At 41.4% G+C, this 19,345-nt stretch overlaps 1 protein-coding gene across 1 annotated transcript in view; it reads left to right on the top strand.

Annotated features, from left to right (window-relative positions):
- The window catches only part of EGF (epidermal growth factor), an 89,734-nt gene extending 71,009 nt beyond the window's left edge, over positions 1-18,725 (top strand). The window contains 7 exon segments of the mRNA XM_018049910.1: positions 628-753; positions 2,727-2,849; positions 4,180-4,320; positions 11,745-11,812; positions 12,414-12,530; positions 15,789-15,894; positions 18,101-18,725. Of these exon segments, the coding sequence (XP_017905399.1) occupies positions 628-753; positions 2,727-2,849; positions 4,180-4,320; positions 11,745-11,812; positions 12,414-12,530; positions 15,789-15,894; positions 18,101-18,342 (923 nt within the window). The 3' untranslated portion in view covers positions 18,343-18,725.

Genomic DNA, 19,345 nt, shown 5'->3' with positions numbered 1-19,345 from the left:
GAGTACAGCCAGTTGACAATGTTGTGGTAGTTTCAGGTGCACAGCAGCAGAGAAACTCAGCCATGCATATACATGTATCCATTCTCCCCCAAACTCGCCTCCCATCCAGGCTAAATAGGTTTCTATTTTATTTTGATGGCCATTGTTGTAAATGTTCTCATGCTTTGAAACTCTGGCACAAAGTGATTTACTTACACATGCTTAGCTAGTCAAACACTGAGAAATCTGTGAAAATTGATTCGGAAGTGAACTTTAGGTCCAAATGCAGGGCTTGCATTATGTTTGCAAACGTTACCTGTAAATGGCTAGATGAGTTTATGTAAGATTATACTATTCTTTCCTAATATGGGCTTCCCTGGGTGGCTCAGACAGTCAAGAATCTGCCTGCAATTCAGGAGACTGGAGTTCGATCCCTGGGTTGAAAAGATCCCCTAGAGGAAGGGAATGGCTGCCTACTCCAGTATTCTTGCCTGGAGAATTCCATAGACAGAGGAGCCTGGCGGGCTACAGTCCATGGGCTCACAAAGAGTCAGGCACAACTGAGCGACTAACGCTTTCACTTTCCTACTACAGTAATTTATACCAGGATTGCGTACATATTTCACTAGCTCATTGTTTTGCCCACAGATGTAGATGAATGTGAGATGGGTCTCTTAGTTTGCCCTCCCACCTCCTCCAAGTGTGTCAGTACAGAAGGTGGCTATGTCTGCCAGTGCTCAGAAGGCTACCAGGGAGATGGAATCCACTGTCTGGGTAAGAAAGCTGTGTGTGGAGGGAAGTGGGTAGGGGCAAGCCTTGGAGAATCACTGAATGCTGGGTGTGGCGGTTTTAGAAGACACAGGGTATAACTGGTGATACATGTTAAGTTGAAAAGGGGAGTTGTGTGATCTGTTCAAACTGACATATTTCAATTCTTGGTAAATAGTCAAGTCCGTGCCTTTTGGCCATGACCGCACTACTTCGCGCCTACACTCTGCAGAGGCTGTTTTCCCCTCTACCCTTCTAATTCTTTCTCTGGGGGATGAGTGACATCAGTACCTGATCAATACTCCATACTTTGAGCCATCATGGGGGAAACCAGACTGAATTTGGCAACTGAACTGTGGTGAACTTCAGAGCTGACATGGGTTTGTTGGAGGTCACTGTTGTGCGTGAAGATTCTATGAAAGGGTTCGCTGGCTGGCTCTTGATCAGTTCAAGCCACTGACATTTAAATATAAGCAGCGAATGATTAAGACCTCTTTCACAATCACCATCCTCTGCCAAGGTCTGGGTGTGGCTGGTTAGGTTGGGAGTTCACATAGTGCCTGTCATGTACCATTCCAAGTGTCAACAGCACAGCATCACTATACAAGCAAAGACCTGACTTGAAGCCATCCTGGCCCAGTAAAATAGTTATCTTAAGTTTTATGGGGCTTTAAAATGTCTCTTCCAGTGTTTTCTTTTCCTTCTGAAAACATGAAAATCTTTTCACGGTGAGAGGCAGATGCCCTGATAACAAACTGAAATGGCACTGCTTTCTCCCACATGTTGAGGTTAAAGATGAAATATCAGTCATAACTACCAATTTTCTGGATCTGGTTGATTTAAATCAGACCTTTATCAGATTAGTTTTGTGGAGTCCACAAACATCTGTAAATGCTCTTTTAAGCACATATTTGGCTGTCAGTCAGGAAAATGTCACTGCTCTAATTAAACAGGCTCATAGATAATTTAGACAAACAGGCTTTATATTTCATTTACTTTGAAGAAAAAGGAAGGTATACTTTCTTGGATGTTTAAAGTCAGTATACTCTGGATTCCCACTCTATTACTCACATGCCTCCTTTCATGTAGCAGAGCGTTATGGCCCAGCCTGTCTGACTGGTGTGGAGTCCTCAGGCCACATAGAAACAGTGAGCTTGTTCTTGTTCTCTGCACTGTCCCCCACCTTTAGAATATAATCTAAAATCAATGCAGCTGTGATAAGTAGTGAAGAAAGATGTGCATCATAACAGAACTAAAAATGAAGTGGGAGTTTAGAATAGGTAGAAATACCTGTTTGAGGCATTGGGAGGGGCTTCGTGGAGGAAGTATCATTGTGGATGAACCTGGCGCATGAGTACGTTTTATCCGGTGTTTGAGTCAGTGGTGCAGTGATGGGAGATGTGGCTGGGGAAGATCAATGTGGCACTGATGCTTAGGAGAGGTGTAGAGGAGAGACGGGACATGGGGAATGTAGGAAGGCTACTCCTCTTACAGCAATGGAAAAGTGAAGAGAGGAAGGACCTAAAGGTTACGGTGGTGATAACTGAGAATAAAAAAGATGGGTAGTTGGGAAAGAAAGAGATGATTTCATTTATATCTGGGTTAAAAAGGCAAAAATATTTGATTTAATAGGAGCTGAACTTCTAAATGCTTACCTAGAGGTAGTTTACCATCTCCAACTTTCCCACGGGGCTATTTGTGCTGGGAGGTTTCCTCTCCTTCCAAGCAGCAGAGAAGCTTCAAGCCTGACATCAGGAGTTTACCTGCTTGGGTATGCACCACAGGGACCCAGTCCATCTCTCTTTCCAACATGGATAATAGAATTTTGAATCTAGAAATGTACAGAGCTTTGAGAACATGTATCATGACACAAATTGAAGGTGCTTCTTTTCCAGAATATTGGGTGTTTCAATTACTATTTGAACCTCTGATCTCCTCTGCACCTCACTTTTCTCTTTCCTACTCCTTTTTCCTGGCAGATATTGATGAGTGCCGACTGGGTGTGCACAGCTGTGGGGAAAATGCCACCTGAACAAATATGGAGGGAAACTACACTTGCACGTTTGCTGGCGACTTGTCTGAGCCTGGACAGGTTTGCCCTGGTAGGTTGGTGGGTGGTTTGGATCCAAGGGGAGGGACTTGATTCCAAAAAAAATCTCTGCTTAAGTGTGTTTTCATTAGAGCTTCGAGAAATCATTTGGTTCAATCAGGCTGGTGAGTTTCCTCTGCTGATTAGATTGATGATGGGGTCGAGAATGAAATGGTTCAAGTTTTCTTAATTTAATAGCATCTGGAATAAATCTTTTTTCATTATTCACAATGCAATATAGGTGAGAACACAGGTGGTTCTCTTTAACTATTCAGCTAATGTCCTGCTTTGTAATGTTGATTTTGGGGGCCGCTGGGAGAACTTGGCAGGCTAGACAGGTTGGGAAGGATGTCTGGACTTCTGGCATTTTGAATCACTTTCAAGGATTTTAAAGTATTACTTTAAAAAGTCAGTATTTCTTGAGCAGAATGAGAACTTTTAAAATTGTTGATTGTACTCCATTTCTGCTTCCTGAACCCTCCCCCTGCAAGAGCAGTATCCTCACCATCGGCACTTCAGAACGGGCAGGGGTGGTCGGAGGGTGGCTTTGAAGCCAGAGTTGGCTTCAAAGACACCAGAAGCCAGAATCAGCTGAGTCACTGCCAGCCATTTATCCATCTCAGTTCTGCAAGCAGAAAACATCCTGAAATAGGAAAATTCTGCACTTGTTTAGGGCTCTGGTGTTTTACTATATTATTTTCTCAAATAATTTCATCTTCTTAGAGGTACTGAAAGACTGCTAATATTTATGTAGTCAGCTACACACCCTAATGTTTTTTTTTTTGAAAGAGCAGTGAACCATTCAATAAAAGGGATTTTCCACTTGGGCATCCCCTCTGTTATGGTAACATTTCCTCTCTGTCAAAGTTGCTAGTCCTGTCTTTGAGGGCTCCCCTGAAAGCTAAATTGCTTTTAGAAGCAAGTATCCTGTGGGATAAAATTTTGAGACTCCCAGGGAACTGGGGGTAATGGACTGTATAGTGGTGGGTGGTTTATAAGCCATGAAGAGAGACGGTGGTTCAGTGAGACCCTCTTAAGCTAACTGTTGTTTTACATGGTATGTTTCTATATGACAGATGGCTTTTATAATGAGATCTGTACTCAGGGTTCATATGTTCTTAGGACTGACCATTCTCTTACTTGCCTCCAATATACTTTATGTCAAATAGTGCTGAACCTCAAGCAAAATGGCTAACTCCATAGCAAATTCCATAAAGTCTGGTTAAGAAAGTGAAATTATTGTTCCACATGACAAATTGTTCACAGAAACTAGTTCCTGATGCTGATATCTGAAAGACTCCAGTCACTTCAGAAAGTAAAAGAAATGCCTTTGATTCTTCTAGTCTCTACTCCGCCGTCTCACCTTGGGAAGAATGGACACAATTTTTTGAAAAATCGTTTCCCTGAATGTTCCCCGAATTTTGAAGGGTACTGCCTCAGTGGTGGTATCTGTGTATATTTTGGCATTGCCAACCTGTTCTCCTGTAATTAAGTCAAACTGTTTTTCTGCAGAGATATGATAGTGCAGCCCATAACTTTTAGTGAATTCAGAAAATTTATATTGAGATTTTTCTATAATTAAACTTTTCCATAGTGAAAAATATATGTAATTTATATATGTAAATCTGGGCTTCCCACATGGTGCAGCGATAAAGTATCCGCCTGCTGTGCAGGAGATGCAGGAAACTCGGATTCCGTGCCTGGGTCAGGGAAGAGCCTCTGGAGGAGGAAGTAGCAAGTCATTCCAGTATTCTTTCCTGGAGATGGACAGAAGAGCCTAGTGGGCTTACAGTCCATGGGGTCGCAAAGAGTCTGACATGACTGAGCACACACACATATGTAAATCTGTTATTTACATATATATATATATATAATGTGTGTGTTACACTCTTTCTGAATATTTCACACACACCTCAGGTGTCAGTGGCAAATATAAAATTTAAGAAATTGGGTGATTTCCCCTCTGACTTAAATAACTTGCTATTACTAGTGGTACAGTCTGGGAAGTAAACAGAGAATTTCTTAAAACTTCTACTTTACGCCAAATAGATGGGGGGCATCAATGCTACATTTCTAAATTTTAAGAAGTGTGACGTACGGTCACACTGGGCTTCCATTTTTCTCCCTTCACGTCCTAGCAGCTGGTCTTCACGTCTTTGTTGTTAACGGCTGGTAAACGCAGCCATGGCTACCTTTGCTCCCGCTCTGTCACCGTGATGGTCTCGGCAGGTTACGTGTCAGCCTGCTCCCGCCACCCGCGCTCAGAAACCGTGCACCTCAGCCTTTAGTAAAACCACACCCAGAAGATCTAGTTCTGTACCAAACCTTACTTTTAGTAACTTCTATAATCTGAAGGCAATCTGAGGGGATGGATAGATGCTAAAAAATAAATAGGTCTCTTCTGGCTGGCCTCCAGACTCAGTGATAATTTCCTCTGTGCCTAATGATGCAGAGTCGGACACGACTGAAGCGACTTGGCAGCGGCAGCAGCAATGATGGAGTGAGAGAATACTTTGATCCTCATGAGTAGATGCTATAAGCTTAAAAGCTTTGATTATTAATAATAATTAGTCTAAATTACTAGAATAAATTATATTCTGTGATGAAGAATGTGGCCTTGCATTAGAAATCACATCAAACTGACAAAAATAGTGGAAAATGTTGGCGAATATTAGCAAAAATGACTCAGTCCTAATAGAAATCTGTTTTTATATTCATATTTCACGCTGTGGTTTTCTAACCTAAGATAAATTTAGTACTTGATGATAATCCTCTTGATTTTGATAATAAGGATCAAATTGTTTTCATCTGTTCATGGCTTTTTATTATTCCCAGTAATGAAATTGTGAAAACAAGTATCCTAGCAATGGTTCAGGTTTCTCTCTGACACTTTAATTTTGGATCATTAAAGGCATTATAAGAAGAAGAAGGGTACTGCAGAGTTATGTATTGTAGTTAGCACATTAATTTCACTTGGAACTGATGGCACCAATTCATTAAATGACTTGTGAACACTCTTTAGCACACTGCTTCCATTCCTGTCATTAAAACCTGATGAAAATATCATATTCCTCTAATAATATTTTATTTTATTATTATTTTTTTAATTTTTAAAAATAATATTTTAAATACGAGTTGCTACAAAATGACAATTAAACTGGGTCTAACATTTAAATTTAAGCATCTTTAATCAAAAGCAATATTTAAAATACCACCAGAGTTCCCATTAATCTGGATCATAACTTTGTGTTTGAATTCTATATCTAATAAAAACATGGATTTGTCAGATGTCCAATCCTTCCGTCCTTCCATGCCCCAATGACCTCACCTTGTATTTTTAATTCCATAAAAGGAAAACATTTTTAGGGAGTGCTTCCCAGTCCAGTGGTTATTAGAAACATCTCACAGGCATCATTCTGCACGTGTATACGTGAGTGCTAAGTTACTTCAGTCATGTTCAACTCTGTGCGACCCTGTGGACCATAGCCCACCAAGCTCCTCTGTCCGTGGGATTCTTCAGGCGAGAATACTAGAGTGGTTGCCATGCCTTCCTCCAGGGGATCTTCCCAACCCAGGGACTGAACCCAGGCCATCTGCACCTTCTGCATTGGCAAGGTGGGTTCTCTGCCACTAGCGCCACCTGGGAAGCCCAGACTGTTCACAATGTTGTGAGCAGATTAGTAAAGGAACTTTCTTCCTTCCTTGCTTGGAGGCAATGGAAGCTCCCCTCCCAGATGTAGGAACTCCCAGCTGCCTTGGGGATGCAGAGGATATGAGAACCGGAATTCTCCACACCCACAGGCCTCCTCAGAGGGCCCCTGCTCAGGGGTTTCTCAGAGGACTCCAAACCTCTTGAGTGCAAAAGAGGTCCTTATTTATTCTGGTTTGGCTCTGAACCAACCCACAGCCTCTAGGGCAGGTCTTCTTCAGCCCAAGTTGCCCGAACTATGGTGCTGTGAAATGGGTCACAAGAAAAGGACTGTGTGGCCCAGTTTAAGAAATGCCGCATACGCTAGCCTTCAATTCTTGATTCATGGTCACTACAACATGTGAAAAAGTCTTGTTGACCTTTGTTTAGTCCAGAACTTGAAATTGTTTGACCATGGAACCAAGCTTATTTGGCTAGGAAATTTTCTGTTTAATGTAGGAGAAGAATTAATCAAAACCTAAAAATTAGTGATGTGTGGCCTGCCCTTGTGAAATGATGGCTGATTGCTCTGGGCCTTAAAGGCTTTGATATTGCAGCCAGCTTGGCTCTCCAGACCTCTTATCATGTGCTTATTACTTGAGACTTTACAGTCTCTGAGAGGATCAGAGGTGTGGCCTGTTAATATCCACCAGTTTAAAAATGGCTGCTAGGTGTTAATAGTGGATGTGTATAACCAAGGACAGTTAGAATTAAAACAGCATCACGAAAGCCAGGAATAACTGGATGATCCTCCAAGGGTCCTATACGCAGATCGTACATGTTCTTGCAGAGTCAATTCTAGAAGAACAGTTTTCCAGAGGTGCATGGAACTTAAAACTCTTTTTGAATGTGGCCCAATGTAGTAGAAAGAATACAGACTTTGAAATCAGAGAACCATTTGAATCAAAACTGCCATTCACTAGCCGTGTGACCTGGTACAAATTATGTAACTCCCCTGCATCTCACTTTCCTCATCTGTAAAATGGAAACCTACCATTGAGAATAAAACAAAAGTGCCCAGTGTTCAGTTGTTAGGTCATGTCTGACTCTTTGCAACCCCGTGGACTGTAGCCCGCTAGGCTCTGCTGTCCTACACTATCTCCTGGAGTTTGCTCAAATTCATGTCCCTTGAGTCGGTGATGCTACCTAACTATCCCAGAATCAGAAACATAAGGTGTATAACAAATGCTAATTTCTTTCCCTTCTGTCTCTGAAAGGGACTTGCGAAAGCTCCTATGGCTAACTTCAAGCTACAACTAGGACTAGACTTGGGATCTCTTCTGGGGCTTCACCCACGCAGTAGATGCATGATTCATCTAAAGCTTGTCCCTTGCTGCCTCTTCCCATCATGGGGACTGATGTCAGTTCTCTGTGTATTCATTCCTTCATCTCCTTCTGGAATAAAGTGGGGGCATGGGTATATAGTTGGTGGATCCAGGGCCAAGGGGAAGAAATTCCTAACAAGTGAGCATCACAAAATGTTTAATAGGCTATTTTTAAAGTTTATGCTCTTCCAAAGAATAATTAATTCTACTTAAGGTCCTGAGAGGTTCTGGAAGCATGCATTCCCAGTAGATGGCAGCATTGTTTCATTTACTTTCACATAAAAGTTCACAGCCTGTGTTGGTTGCTGATAGTGTTAGTCACTCTGTCCCCTCTTCTGCCTTGGACTTCTTGAGACCCCATGAACTGTAGCCCGCCAGGCTTCCCTGTCCATGGGATTTCCCCAGGCAAGATGGAGTAGGTAGCCATCCCTTCTGCAAGGTATCTTCCCAACCCAGGGATCAAACCCAGGGATCGAACCCAGGTCTCTACTGCAGGCAGATACTTTACTTACTGTCTGAGCCACCTGGGAAGCCCCATATGAACAACAATAATTCCAGTAACAATTTCACTAATGAACAGCAGGATGTTGGTGAATGCCTCTTTTCCCTCCACTTAGTTTTTCTCTCTTGAAGAAAGTAAGCGCTTCTTGTTACCATTGAGACCTTTTGGATCTATGACTTTTAAGAAAAAAAGTAGAGAAAAATGGTTTCCTCTGCTTCCTGTTCAGAGGCTACTCACATTCCTTTATAACCTGGTCTCAAGTAAAAGACTTTGCTTTCAAATTCTTCCTTCCTTCCTTCCTTTGACTTATATTGATTGCAATCTGGCCAAACATTTGTTTGAAAACTCCCTTTGCTCCTAGGGCAGGGTTGCTTTGTGTTGGTCTTAGAGAGAGGCAGTTGTTCCTTTAACGGAAATTGGTCTTTAATCAGTGTTCTGCAGTGCCTTATAGAGGTGGTATGCAAATAACCTCGAATCAATCCCAGGGCCAACAGACCAATGGGGGAAGTCTCTGCTGCAGTAGCTTGTACATCAGAGTGCTTTCAGCTGACCCACTTGGCTTCGCTGGTGTCTCGGTGGTGAAGAAACCGCGTGCCAGTGCAGGAGACACGGTCTGATCCTTGGGTCGGGCAGATCCCCCTGAAGAAGGCAATGGCAGCCCATTCCGGTATTTCTTGCCTGGAAAATCCCATGGACAGAGGAGCCTGGTGGGGTACAGTCCAAGGGGTTGCAAGAGTGAGACACAGCTGAGTGAGTGAACAACAGCAGCGACTGACCCCTGATGGATTTTTCCATATTCTTCCCGAAGTATGAGGCTGAAGTGTAGAGGTTGAGAGCTGACTGGCCAGTGAGGACAAAAATACAGGTGTTTTGGCCATGGCTCACTGCTGACTTCTGTTTGTGCGTTGTCACAGCTGACCCTTGGCTACCCCGGGAAGTGACGTGAGTGCGCAGACCTCGATGGGTGGGATCTGCACTGCGCTGGCCGTGGGCATCAGCGGAACGTCAGCCCGCTGGCTGTCGGCGTGCTGCTGCTGGCTTTCCTGCTGCTCCTGGGGCTGTGCAGAGCTCAATTCTACTACCGGTGGTTTTGCTTCCACTGGAGCTTTCCACCTCCTTCAAGCTCCTCCCAGGGGCTCTTGGAGATGAGCTGCTTCTACATACTTATTTCATTTAAAAACTGGAAGAACAGTAAAAAGAAAACAAAAACAACAACAACAAAAATGATCCAGGGTTTCACTGCTCTAAACCATCTGTGGTTTTATTGTTCCTTTCCAGTCTTTGTCCATAGACCTATGTAGTTTATTGGGTGGCTATTTAACATCATGCATTTTTATATTCCACCTTTTTCTTTTAGCATCACAGGCTTCCCCTTACCCCATCCCCAGCCTGTATAACTATAATTTTTCACACATCCTGTCCATTGAGTTGATTTCCCACAAAATATTAACTTCTGTTCAAGAAAATCAGTATCTTCCCTAAATTGGAAGGAAGTTTCTGGTTCTTGGAGTTTGTGTTTTTAATCATTTCCAATTAAAAGCTCAGAACTGTGGAATAATAGTATTTACATATTTATTACACACAAAACCCCACTACATTGGGGATCACATTGTTTGCTTATTTTCCACTTTCTTAAAAAGTAGGCCGGCGTCATCCACTATCCTCAATATTAAAAAGCATTTTATGCACTATTGTGGTTTATCTGGCTAATTTAGGGCTCAATAAATGCTTTCTGTTCTTATTGTTATGATTTCCCAAGAACTGTAAGCTTCCCCAAGGAGTCCCATGTTCCAAACCCTTTTCTATCTTGAGACGCAGGATTCATGGGCAAAAATTTGACATTTTAATTCAGTGGTCCATCAGTAAACTTTGTCCTTTTTAGCCTAGTGTTCAATCAATATGTTGGATGTTTGTAGACAGAATACTGAATAATCAGCTGTTCATCCATTGGACAGAATGTCAGAAGAAAAGCAGATGTTTGGCAAATACTGTAAAAAAAAAAAGTGGAAGGAAGAAACTTAAGTCCACATGTACTATAATTATTAAGTGTTGTTTTTTTTTTTTTTTCCTTATTCTGTGGACTACAACATAGTAAGATTCTCTTGGGATCAAATTAAAACTGCCAACTTAAATATTGCCACATCACTGATGTAAACCAGTAAATACAACTCCAGCACTGAGTTTGTCAGTTAGGTGTGTTAAGCAATTTTCTTTAAAGAGATAAAATCAGTTATTCCTCCCTTTGTGTCAGTCTTGCCTGTCTTATTTAGATTAACTGTCCAAACACTATTTGTTTTGTGTATCTCTGAAAAGGCTATTTGTGAAACTAAATAATTTTTTAAAGTATGGTAGTGTAATTACTTCATGAAACTTGATTTCTTGCAAGGCCTGCTTTGTAAGAAAATCAACAGGAAGTAGTATGTTCCACAAACTATACCTTGAAACTTTGGAACTGTTCATATTAACCACTTCGATTGTTCTCCTTGATGCCTTTGGTTAAAAATAATAGCCCACACCATTTTCCAGTGGGTTCCATCTGCTACATGGAATTCACAGCTCCTGGCATGGGCTTCCAGAGCAGCCCCTATCTTCCTATTGCCCTTCCTCAGATGGGCAGATGGGAAGATCCTCTGGAGAAGGGAAAGGCTCCCCACTCCAGTATTCTGGCCTGGAGAATTGCATGGACTCTAAAGTCCATGAGGTCGTCAAGAGTTGGACACGACTAAGCAATTTTCACTTTCAGATGGGCAGACAGGGCTGTGTGGCTGACGGCTGCACTCCCAAAGGGAACTGAGCTGCCATCTGCCTTGAACTAGTAGCGCTGTTTGGGAATCTTGAGGCTGGCTGGTGTCTTCCCCAACACCTTTCCTTCGTTGCCTTCCCTTAGATGGCTGCTCAGATGTGATGTACCTGCCTCTGTCCCTCTTGAGGCTGGGCTCTGAGGACAGGGGTCCCTGTTAGATCTTCTTTCCTTTTGCCCCCTCCCCTGGGGCATGACACCATGCCTAACATAGACCTGGATGGAGCCTAGGCTTTATATCTGTTGATTGAAAGCAAAACAAAACAAAGCACAACAGGAGAGTTATGAGTTGAGTTTTATCTGGAGCAAAATGAAGACTATAGCTCAGGAGACAGCAGTTCAGATAGCTCTGAGAAACTGCTCCAGAGAGGTAGTGGGGGACGTCAGATATATGTGATTTTGGTGAAGGCAAGGGGAGTACGTGGGATAAAGCACATTTTTTTTTTTTTTGCAGAAGGTTATTGCTAGTCATAAGGAGCAAACATCACCATGAAGAATTTTAGTATTTTTCTAGGTAAAAGGAGATGCAAGAATTTTGTTCATAAAATCTTTTCCTGAAAAAAATTTAAGTCTCTGAAGATGTGTCCTGCCAGATTTTCCCAGAGCACAGAGTGCCTCACTTCTGCTCTTCACCCGGCACTCCTTCCAGGGGGTGCTGAAGGTCGGCAGCTGCAGCAGCTCATGACTTAGTCCGTATAGAGGCAGGTGGCTCATGCCAGTTTGCAGTTGGCCCATCATTGTGACCCAGCCCCTGGGCTGCCCTTGGTAGCCATGTGCCTTGGGTACATCACTTCTATCTTCCAACGCTGCTGGCTTCACTTATAAGATAGAGTTAATATTGTGTGTGTCACACAGTTGCTGTGATAGTGTCTCTATAGGCACTCCCCTCTCTACAAATTCAAAGTCCATTTAAGCAGAGATTTTGTTGTTTTTTCCATTGCTATTTTCCAGTACTAGCACAAGGCCTAGGATATAGTTAGTCCTCAGTCGATATATCCATGAATGCATGCGTGACTTCCCCTGCCTCCCATGCCCTCCTCCTCCCTTCTCACAGTACCTTGCAAATAGTGAAACATAATCTGTAAAATAATGCAGGAAAGAAGGCTTTGAAACCCAAAGTTATGCTCCTAGTCTCCTTAATACTTCTCTTCTCTCATGCATCTTAGGTACCTAAATTTCAGTAACAAAAGTAATTACCTGACCATTGCTGAATGGGCTACTGTTTTGTTCTGAGATCGTCTCACATTTTGGCTTTATTGCAGGACTCAGAAGTGGCTATTAAAAATCCAAAGAATCCTTGTGAAGAACTGAGAGGAGATGTGATCTGTAGCAGGCCTGCAGATGGCGAGGCTGGGATGCCTTCTTGCCCCCAACCTTGGGTAATGTAACCAAAGTACATGAAGCAAGAAATTATCTTTATATTAATCCCAATTCATTTTTTTTTCTTTGCTGAGAGAGACTGGAACCTATTATAACTTCCAGCTGGTGTTAATATTACCCAACACCACAACAACTGGGAGGTCCTGGGTGGGCAGTGGGGCTGGGGAAACTGTGTCCTAAATTAATCAGACAAGCTAAACTAGTGCCATAATGTAATGGCCCAAGACATGTATGGGATCCTTTTTTTCTATCAAGTATACTTTCTTGCTATAACTTAGCTTTTTATATGTTTGTGAAAAGTCTTTCCAAATTTTTAGGTGATCCCTTTCAGATGGATGTCTTACAAACTGAAAATTATGCTCCTAATTTTCTTAAAACTTCTTTTCTTACACACATTTTAAGTCCTTAAACTTCAGCAGCAAAACAGTTTGCCAGCTTTAGCAAATAAAAATACAGAACACCTGGTTAAATTCATACTAATACTGAAAGTTGAATTTTAAATTTAAATATTCCTAGGTATCCTGTATTTTATCTGAGAACCCTGTATATTTTCCAGAAAGCATAGTAACTGCAAAGTTCAAACAAAATGCTCCATAGATCGTCCTCTTCAGTCACTGATCTTAGTACACTAGAGGGCAGACATGGGACAGGCTCTCTTACAATGCTTGGGATTTCCATTTCCAGGATCCTGTCAGAGACATGTTGACTGGTTCAGTGTGTGTTGTTGGTATAACTTGTGGCATATATTGTGGAAGAAGCTGGAATATATGGCAGGCCCATGGGGAAGTGAAACCTGTGGGCACATAGAGAAAAGCTTATTAAGGGGGTTTGGAAGGTCACAGGCATTATTTGGGGTCCTTCCCATATCGCATTTCCCTGCCTCTACCTCATAGGCATTTCAGAGAATAGCTTTCCTGTGGCTGTGCTTTTGACGGACAAGCAACCATCTGTCTCTGCCCGTTGTAGGCATTCAGTGTGTACTTATTTTTTGGTTGAACTTGAGTACAGAAATGCAATAACAAATGAGAATTCTGACTTTACTCTTCTACCAACTGGCTAATTTTCAGCAAGTCACTTAACCCCTGTTTCCTCATCAGGACTCCAAGGCATTTGGATTACATGGGCTGTAAGATCCCTTCTGCTTCTAGTGATTCCCTAAATGTGTGGTTCTGGGTGAACTTAGTTACAGAAATGTCCTCAGATCTTTGAAGCTTCATGTCTTCAAATCCTTAATTACCCTGATTTCATTGTTAGTCTATATGGTACTTCCTTCAGGTTTTAGGTAGCAAGTTTAGTTCATTTTATTTAAATCATAGGAGAGAAGGAAAAATGCAGTCTGTGTGTATCTTCTTATTTAAAAACTCAGACACTTGCTGCCGCTGTCTTGAGCAGCGTACAGACACAGGGCCATGGTGAGAGGCTGACCCCCAGTGGTCAGAACCATCTTGACACCACCTGCTGCTGCGGGCATCAGTGAGAATGGGTGGGGAGCACCTGAACGAGGAGGAGAAGCAGCAGAAACAAATCTGGTTCCATCAGCTGCCTTCCCCAAACCAGGCCAGAATCCTGGAACCTATGTTCTTCTAGCAGAGAGGCATGTGTTTGGAAAGTTTGCAGTGCAGAGGGTTGAAGTCTGGCCTGAGCCAGACAAGTGAGTGTCATTTCTGCTTTGGCCCAGACTCTCCGTTCATTCATTTCTCCACTCTTCCCCAGTAGCATATTGGACACTTCCTGACCTGGGGGACTCATCTTCTGGTATCATATCTTTTTGCCTTTTCACACTGTTCATGGGGTTCTCATGGCAAGAATACTGGAGTGGTTTGCCATTCCCTTCTCCAGTGAGAAAAACGGGCATGTGCCCTTAAACAGTGGGTCATGTATTAATTTTGCATTGTGTTACTGCAGGAGGCTATTGATGAGGAGGAGGTGGCAAGGATGCTTAGTGTTGTGGAAAATAAGAAAATGAAAATGTCTTCAGGGATTCATCATTCTCTCACCAATATTTCTTTCCCTAATCAACCACTCATTCTTCCTATACTTTTCTCTAAAGGAAATGTGGTCAAGGAAACTTTTTTTTCCTTTTATTCTCTATATTTCTAAGTTGTGGGCTCATTATGTGGAGGGCCCATTTCTGAACCAATGGAGCATAATCAACCAGAGCCTTGGGGCAGCCTCTCTGCTGGGTTACTGATTGGCAAGGAAGGACTTGACCAAACTGTGTCCTTCATCCTGGGGCATGGGGTAACTTCTTTTCTTTTCTTTCCTTTTATCTTTGACCTATTAATACTTTGATCTCTAATCTATCTTGTGTGAAAGTGAAAGTCGCTCAGTTGTGTCCAACTCTTTGCAATTCCATGAACTATATGGTCCATGGAATTCTCCAGGCCAGAATACTTGAGTGGGTAGCTGTTCCCTTCTCAAACCCAGGTCTCTCGCATTGCAAGCGGATTCTTTACCAGCTGAGCCACCAGGGAAGCCCAAGAATACTGGTGTGGGTAGCCTATCCCTTCTCAAGTGGATCTTCCTGACCCAGGAATTGGACTGGGGTCTCCTGCATTGCAGGTGGATTCATCTCTTGTGAATGTGAGCCAATTAACTCTGGTCAGCCTGCATTGCACATGCCCAATCAAATGTGGACAGTACAAACAATGACATAAAAAATAATTCTGTTGACCGAAGAGAAATAATGTTGTTTTCTGGGCCTGTCTTTTAGAATTTTGGTTCCCAAGCTGTTCAAGCATGAGAAGATATTTCATGGATCCCTGAAAAATAGTAGCTGCATTTATGAGTGCTTATTAGTCACTAATGAGCCCAGATTATTCAGAGCTTGGTATCATATTTAGGTGAATTTTATTAAGTAAGCACCTACACACATATTTGGAAAGTTGGAGCAGATACATGTAAGAGGCATTATTTATCTGGTCTAGGGGCAACCTTTAGACCTCTTGTAGATTCATGGGTTGCTTATGGGAAAAAGTAGTTCCTAGGGATCCATGGCCCAAAAGTTGAGATTCCAGAATTAGGATAGATTCTTCAGTAAAGGTATTAGTAGTGCCTAGTTGCTTTAACAGAGAGTAGCATAAGGCTTCTCACTGAAAACTGAACCCTTCACTAGCCAGAGAAACAAATTTGATAGGGCCTTCCTTTTGGCTTTCCCCTCCTACAGGATGAACATTACAAAGCCATAGACTTTAATGTATGTTGAGATAATTTATGAATTTTAACAATGTTCTCTCTCTCCCTTTTGTTCTCTGCAGTTCGTGGTTGTAAAGGAACATTGAAACCTTGGAAATGGGAGTCCACCCAAGGCCCTCAAGGAAGGCCTGGCAGCAGATTTTGGCCAGTTTTCCCCCCTGGATCCTGGTGAATGATTATCTTTATCTGGATCTTGATGTTTTCCTGACTGTGAAAGTCTCATCTATGCACAGAAGCATAGGACTTCCCTAGTGGCTCAGACGGTAAAGCGTCTGTCTACAATGAGGGAGACCCGGGTTAAATCCCTGGGTTGGGAAGATCCCCTGGAGAAGGAAATGGCAATCCACTCCAGTACTACTGCCTGGAAAATCGCATGGACAGAGGAGCCTGGTAGGCTACAGTCCATGGGGTCGCAAAGAGTCAGACACGACTGAGCAACTTCACTTTCTATGCACAGAAGCAATAGTGAAATTGTATAAGCTATGTGAACAACTGGCTGTATTGGAATGCCACAGAGCTTAGAGAAATATATTTGGACCAGATTCCTGTCTTATGTGAGGTTACCACGTGCACTCAAAACTCTGGTCACAGAGCAGTCTGCTAGATCCCTTAAAGCAAGCACACAAGGAGTGCCACCTTATTCTTGGCATAAGAATTCTTGGAATTACGCTGGAGTTTGAGGTCATCCTTGGGGTTACGGATCTATATTGGCTGCTGTCAGTATGGTTCCAGCGAAATTGCAAATGACTCCAAGAAAATGTGTTTCAAGTTCTAGAATAAAGGGTTCTTGCTTATTTAACTTGATCTGGGGATTCTCCTAGGGATTGAGGGCTAGTTAAGTCTTATTAGGGTCTAGCCCTCAGCCAGATGCCTGGCCATCTGTGAAATCCAGTCAGACCCCTAGAAGAGGGGCCATAAAATCAACTCATATTTTCAGGCTGTTGTGGAGCTCAATCTGCTTCAGGTAGAAATGGAGTTATATATGATTTGACATAATACTTTTACCAAGAGTTGCATTATGATAAGCTTCTTGGGCTTGGGTCTTAGATATATATCATAGTCGTATTTCCTAACTCACATGACAAGGTTGAATACACTTTGTATCATAAACCTTTAGAAAAGTCCAAAAAAACTTTGAGACAATAGTTTCTTTGCTCATGAGAGGCACTTCAGCCCCTTCATATTTAACTTCAGAAAGTATATTTTCTGACATTTGCCCTTCATAAATACACTGATTACCATTCTCTCCTCCTAGAACTTCCTTGTAGAGAGAACACTGGCTTCTTGTTTTGAAAAACTTACTCCAAATCCCCATCTCATTCATGTTGCCATGTAACCCAGATTCAGTATGACTTTATTTCCTAATTTGAGGAAGGCTCTGGATACTAAAGTATATTTCAGAATTGAACCTTAAAACTACAGTAAATATTTTACCTATTATACATATATGTTAATAACATATAAAATATATACTATATAATATTTATTGTAGTTTTAATGTGTTGTTAACCTGGATAATGAAAATATTTCACATTATCAAAAGTTGCTTAGGGTTTTGTAATTTTTAAAAGTAGTGGAATACCTTGCTTAGTACTTTTTCTTGAGCTAAAAGCGAATAATTTTTTGGTATGAAAGTAATCTTCTTTAGAGGTACATATAATGTAATTTTGCAAATGAAAGAGTATGGTTAAGCCCAGAAAACACTGAGGACTCAGCTGAGTATTTTCAGGAATAAATTAGAGTCTCTCTCTTTTTGCTTATTCTGTTGCAAACAGTTTGGCCCATTCTGTATGAGCCACTTATATACCTGTCTCCCAATACGAGTCATCACTACCCCAATCATGTCTAGCTAGCTCATAAATGTTCAATACCTATTATGAAAGAGCATGTAGAGATTAGAGGTAGAGTGGAAAATGAGATAAAAGCTCAGGATTGGCTCTGAACCAATTCTTTCTCTACTCCTGGAAAACCCATTAAACCACAAGGTATACTAGTAGTGCCTCCAAAGTTACTTATTCATTGACCTGAACCAGCATCAACTGACGCAGGTTAAGGGTAGAATACCATGTCAGGGAATAGGACTGCAACTGCATTTAAAACCTGAGCTCTGTTTTCAAGTCATTTATGGGCCAAATGGAAAGAGAGACAGTTCACAGAGAAAGCTAAATAGCAATGTCAGGTAGCACAGTCCATTGAATCCATCTTAACTAACCAAAACTATTTTAAATTTTTAAAAACTGGGTTCAGAATGGCTTGAGAAATAGGGTCATTTGTGTCTCATATTTCAGGTCTACTCTCCAGCCACTGTAAGGGTCTCACTTACTGCACACTGCACATGATGGGAACACTGAAATGCCTTTTTTCTGTGGTATAGAGTCCTTGGAACAGTCATCTTGGAGAATGGAGCCCCAGATGCATATGGGCACAGAACACGGAAGCTGTATTGCATCATCCAATGATAGAGGCTCCGGTGACCAGGGGATGAAGTGTAGCTTTCATCTTGTCTCTGAAGGGGCATGGCCCAGTGCTGAGGGGACTGAGAAATCCTGTCCTCTCCCATCAGCTCACCCTTTGTGGCAACAAAGATCTCCACACCAAATGGAGCTGATTCAGTGAAAACTTGAATTAAAAGTAAGATCATGAGGAATAAACTGTGTTGATGGATGGTAATACTTCATTTTAAAAGTAGAGGAAAAATACAGATTTTCCATTTATAATCTCTACAACAAATCACCTACTCAGTGTTGAAGGCAAATATATATTGTGTGTTTGCTTCTTCCTTCAAGTAGTCTTATTGCAGACTTTCCAGTAAACTAGAGAATTATTTGGTATCTCATTAGACACCAAAATGGAGAAAATAGTACTTTATAAATTGTGTTCAAGTGTTCAATAATCCTGAATTTTTTTCCTTCCCAGAAGAAATCTGGGGTTAAAGCAATCAATCATACTGGTTTGGTCAGTTATAATTTCTTTTATTTGGACAGAATATTTAGCTCAATCTTATGAAGTGGTTAGAATATTAAAATACATTATAATCATTATAATACATTGTAGGCATTTAACATCATCGGCGTGGTCCATGATGGTAATTTTGCAGAATGAATTTTGATAAATTAATGAAAAATCTACTGACTTAGAACCTTATTTCTTCAAAATTACATGGCTTACTTTTTCTATTTTAAAATCTTTGAAGGAAAACTTTTAAACCATTACCCAAGAGATTTCTCTGTTTCTGTCATTACTATCATTTTCCCCACAGAATTTTTTCTTCTAATGAAAATGGTAAATTCCCCCTCTCTATGTTTGCACAGAATTTTTACTTATTTTCAAAATATGAGATTATAAGCAAATTGCCTGATTTATTTTTATTTTGGACAGCAATCAATTTTCTTCTAATTAAATAAAACCAGTGCATAACATAAACATAACATAAACATTGTATACCTGGTTAAGTAATAAATTATAGTTTAAACGGATGTTTGAGTTAAAGCAAAGTGGTTTGACTAGCTTGCTATTGTTATTTTAAGCAAAACATATTTGAAATCTTTCTCTCTGTTATAAAATAAAATTTCACAAGGTATTCCAATTAAAGATCATTCTTGGAGCCAAGACATTGTTA

The sequence above is a fragment of the Capra hircus genome, chromosome 6 (genome assembly GCF_001704415.2).
Source record: "Capra hircus breed San Clemente chromosome 6, ASM170441v1, whole genome shotgun sequence".
Classification (NCBI taxonomy): Eukaryota; Metazoa; Chordata; class Mammalia; order Artiodactyla; family Bovidae; genus Capra; species Capra hircus.
Note: the sequence above shows the minus strand (reverse complement) of the source record. Positions and strands in the feature narration are given on the sequence as shown.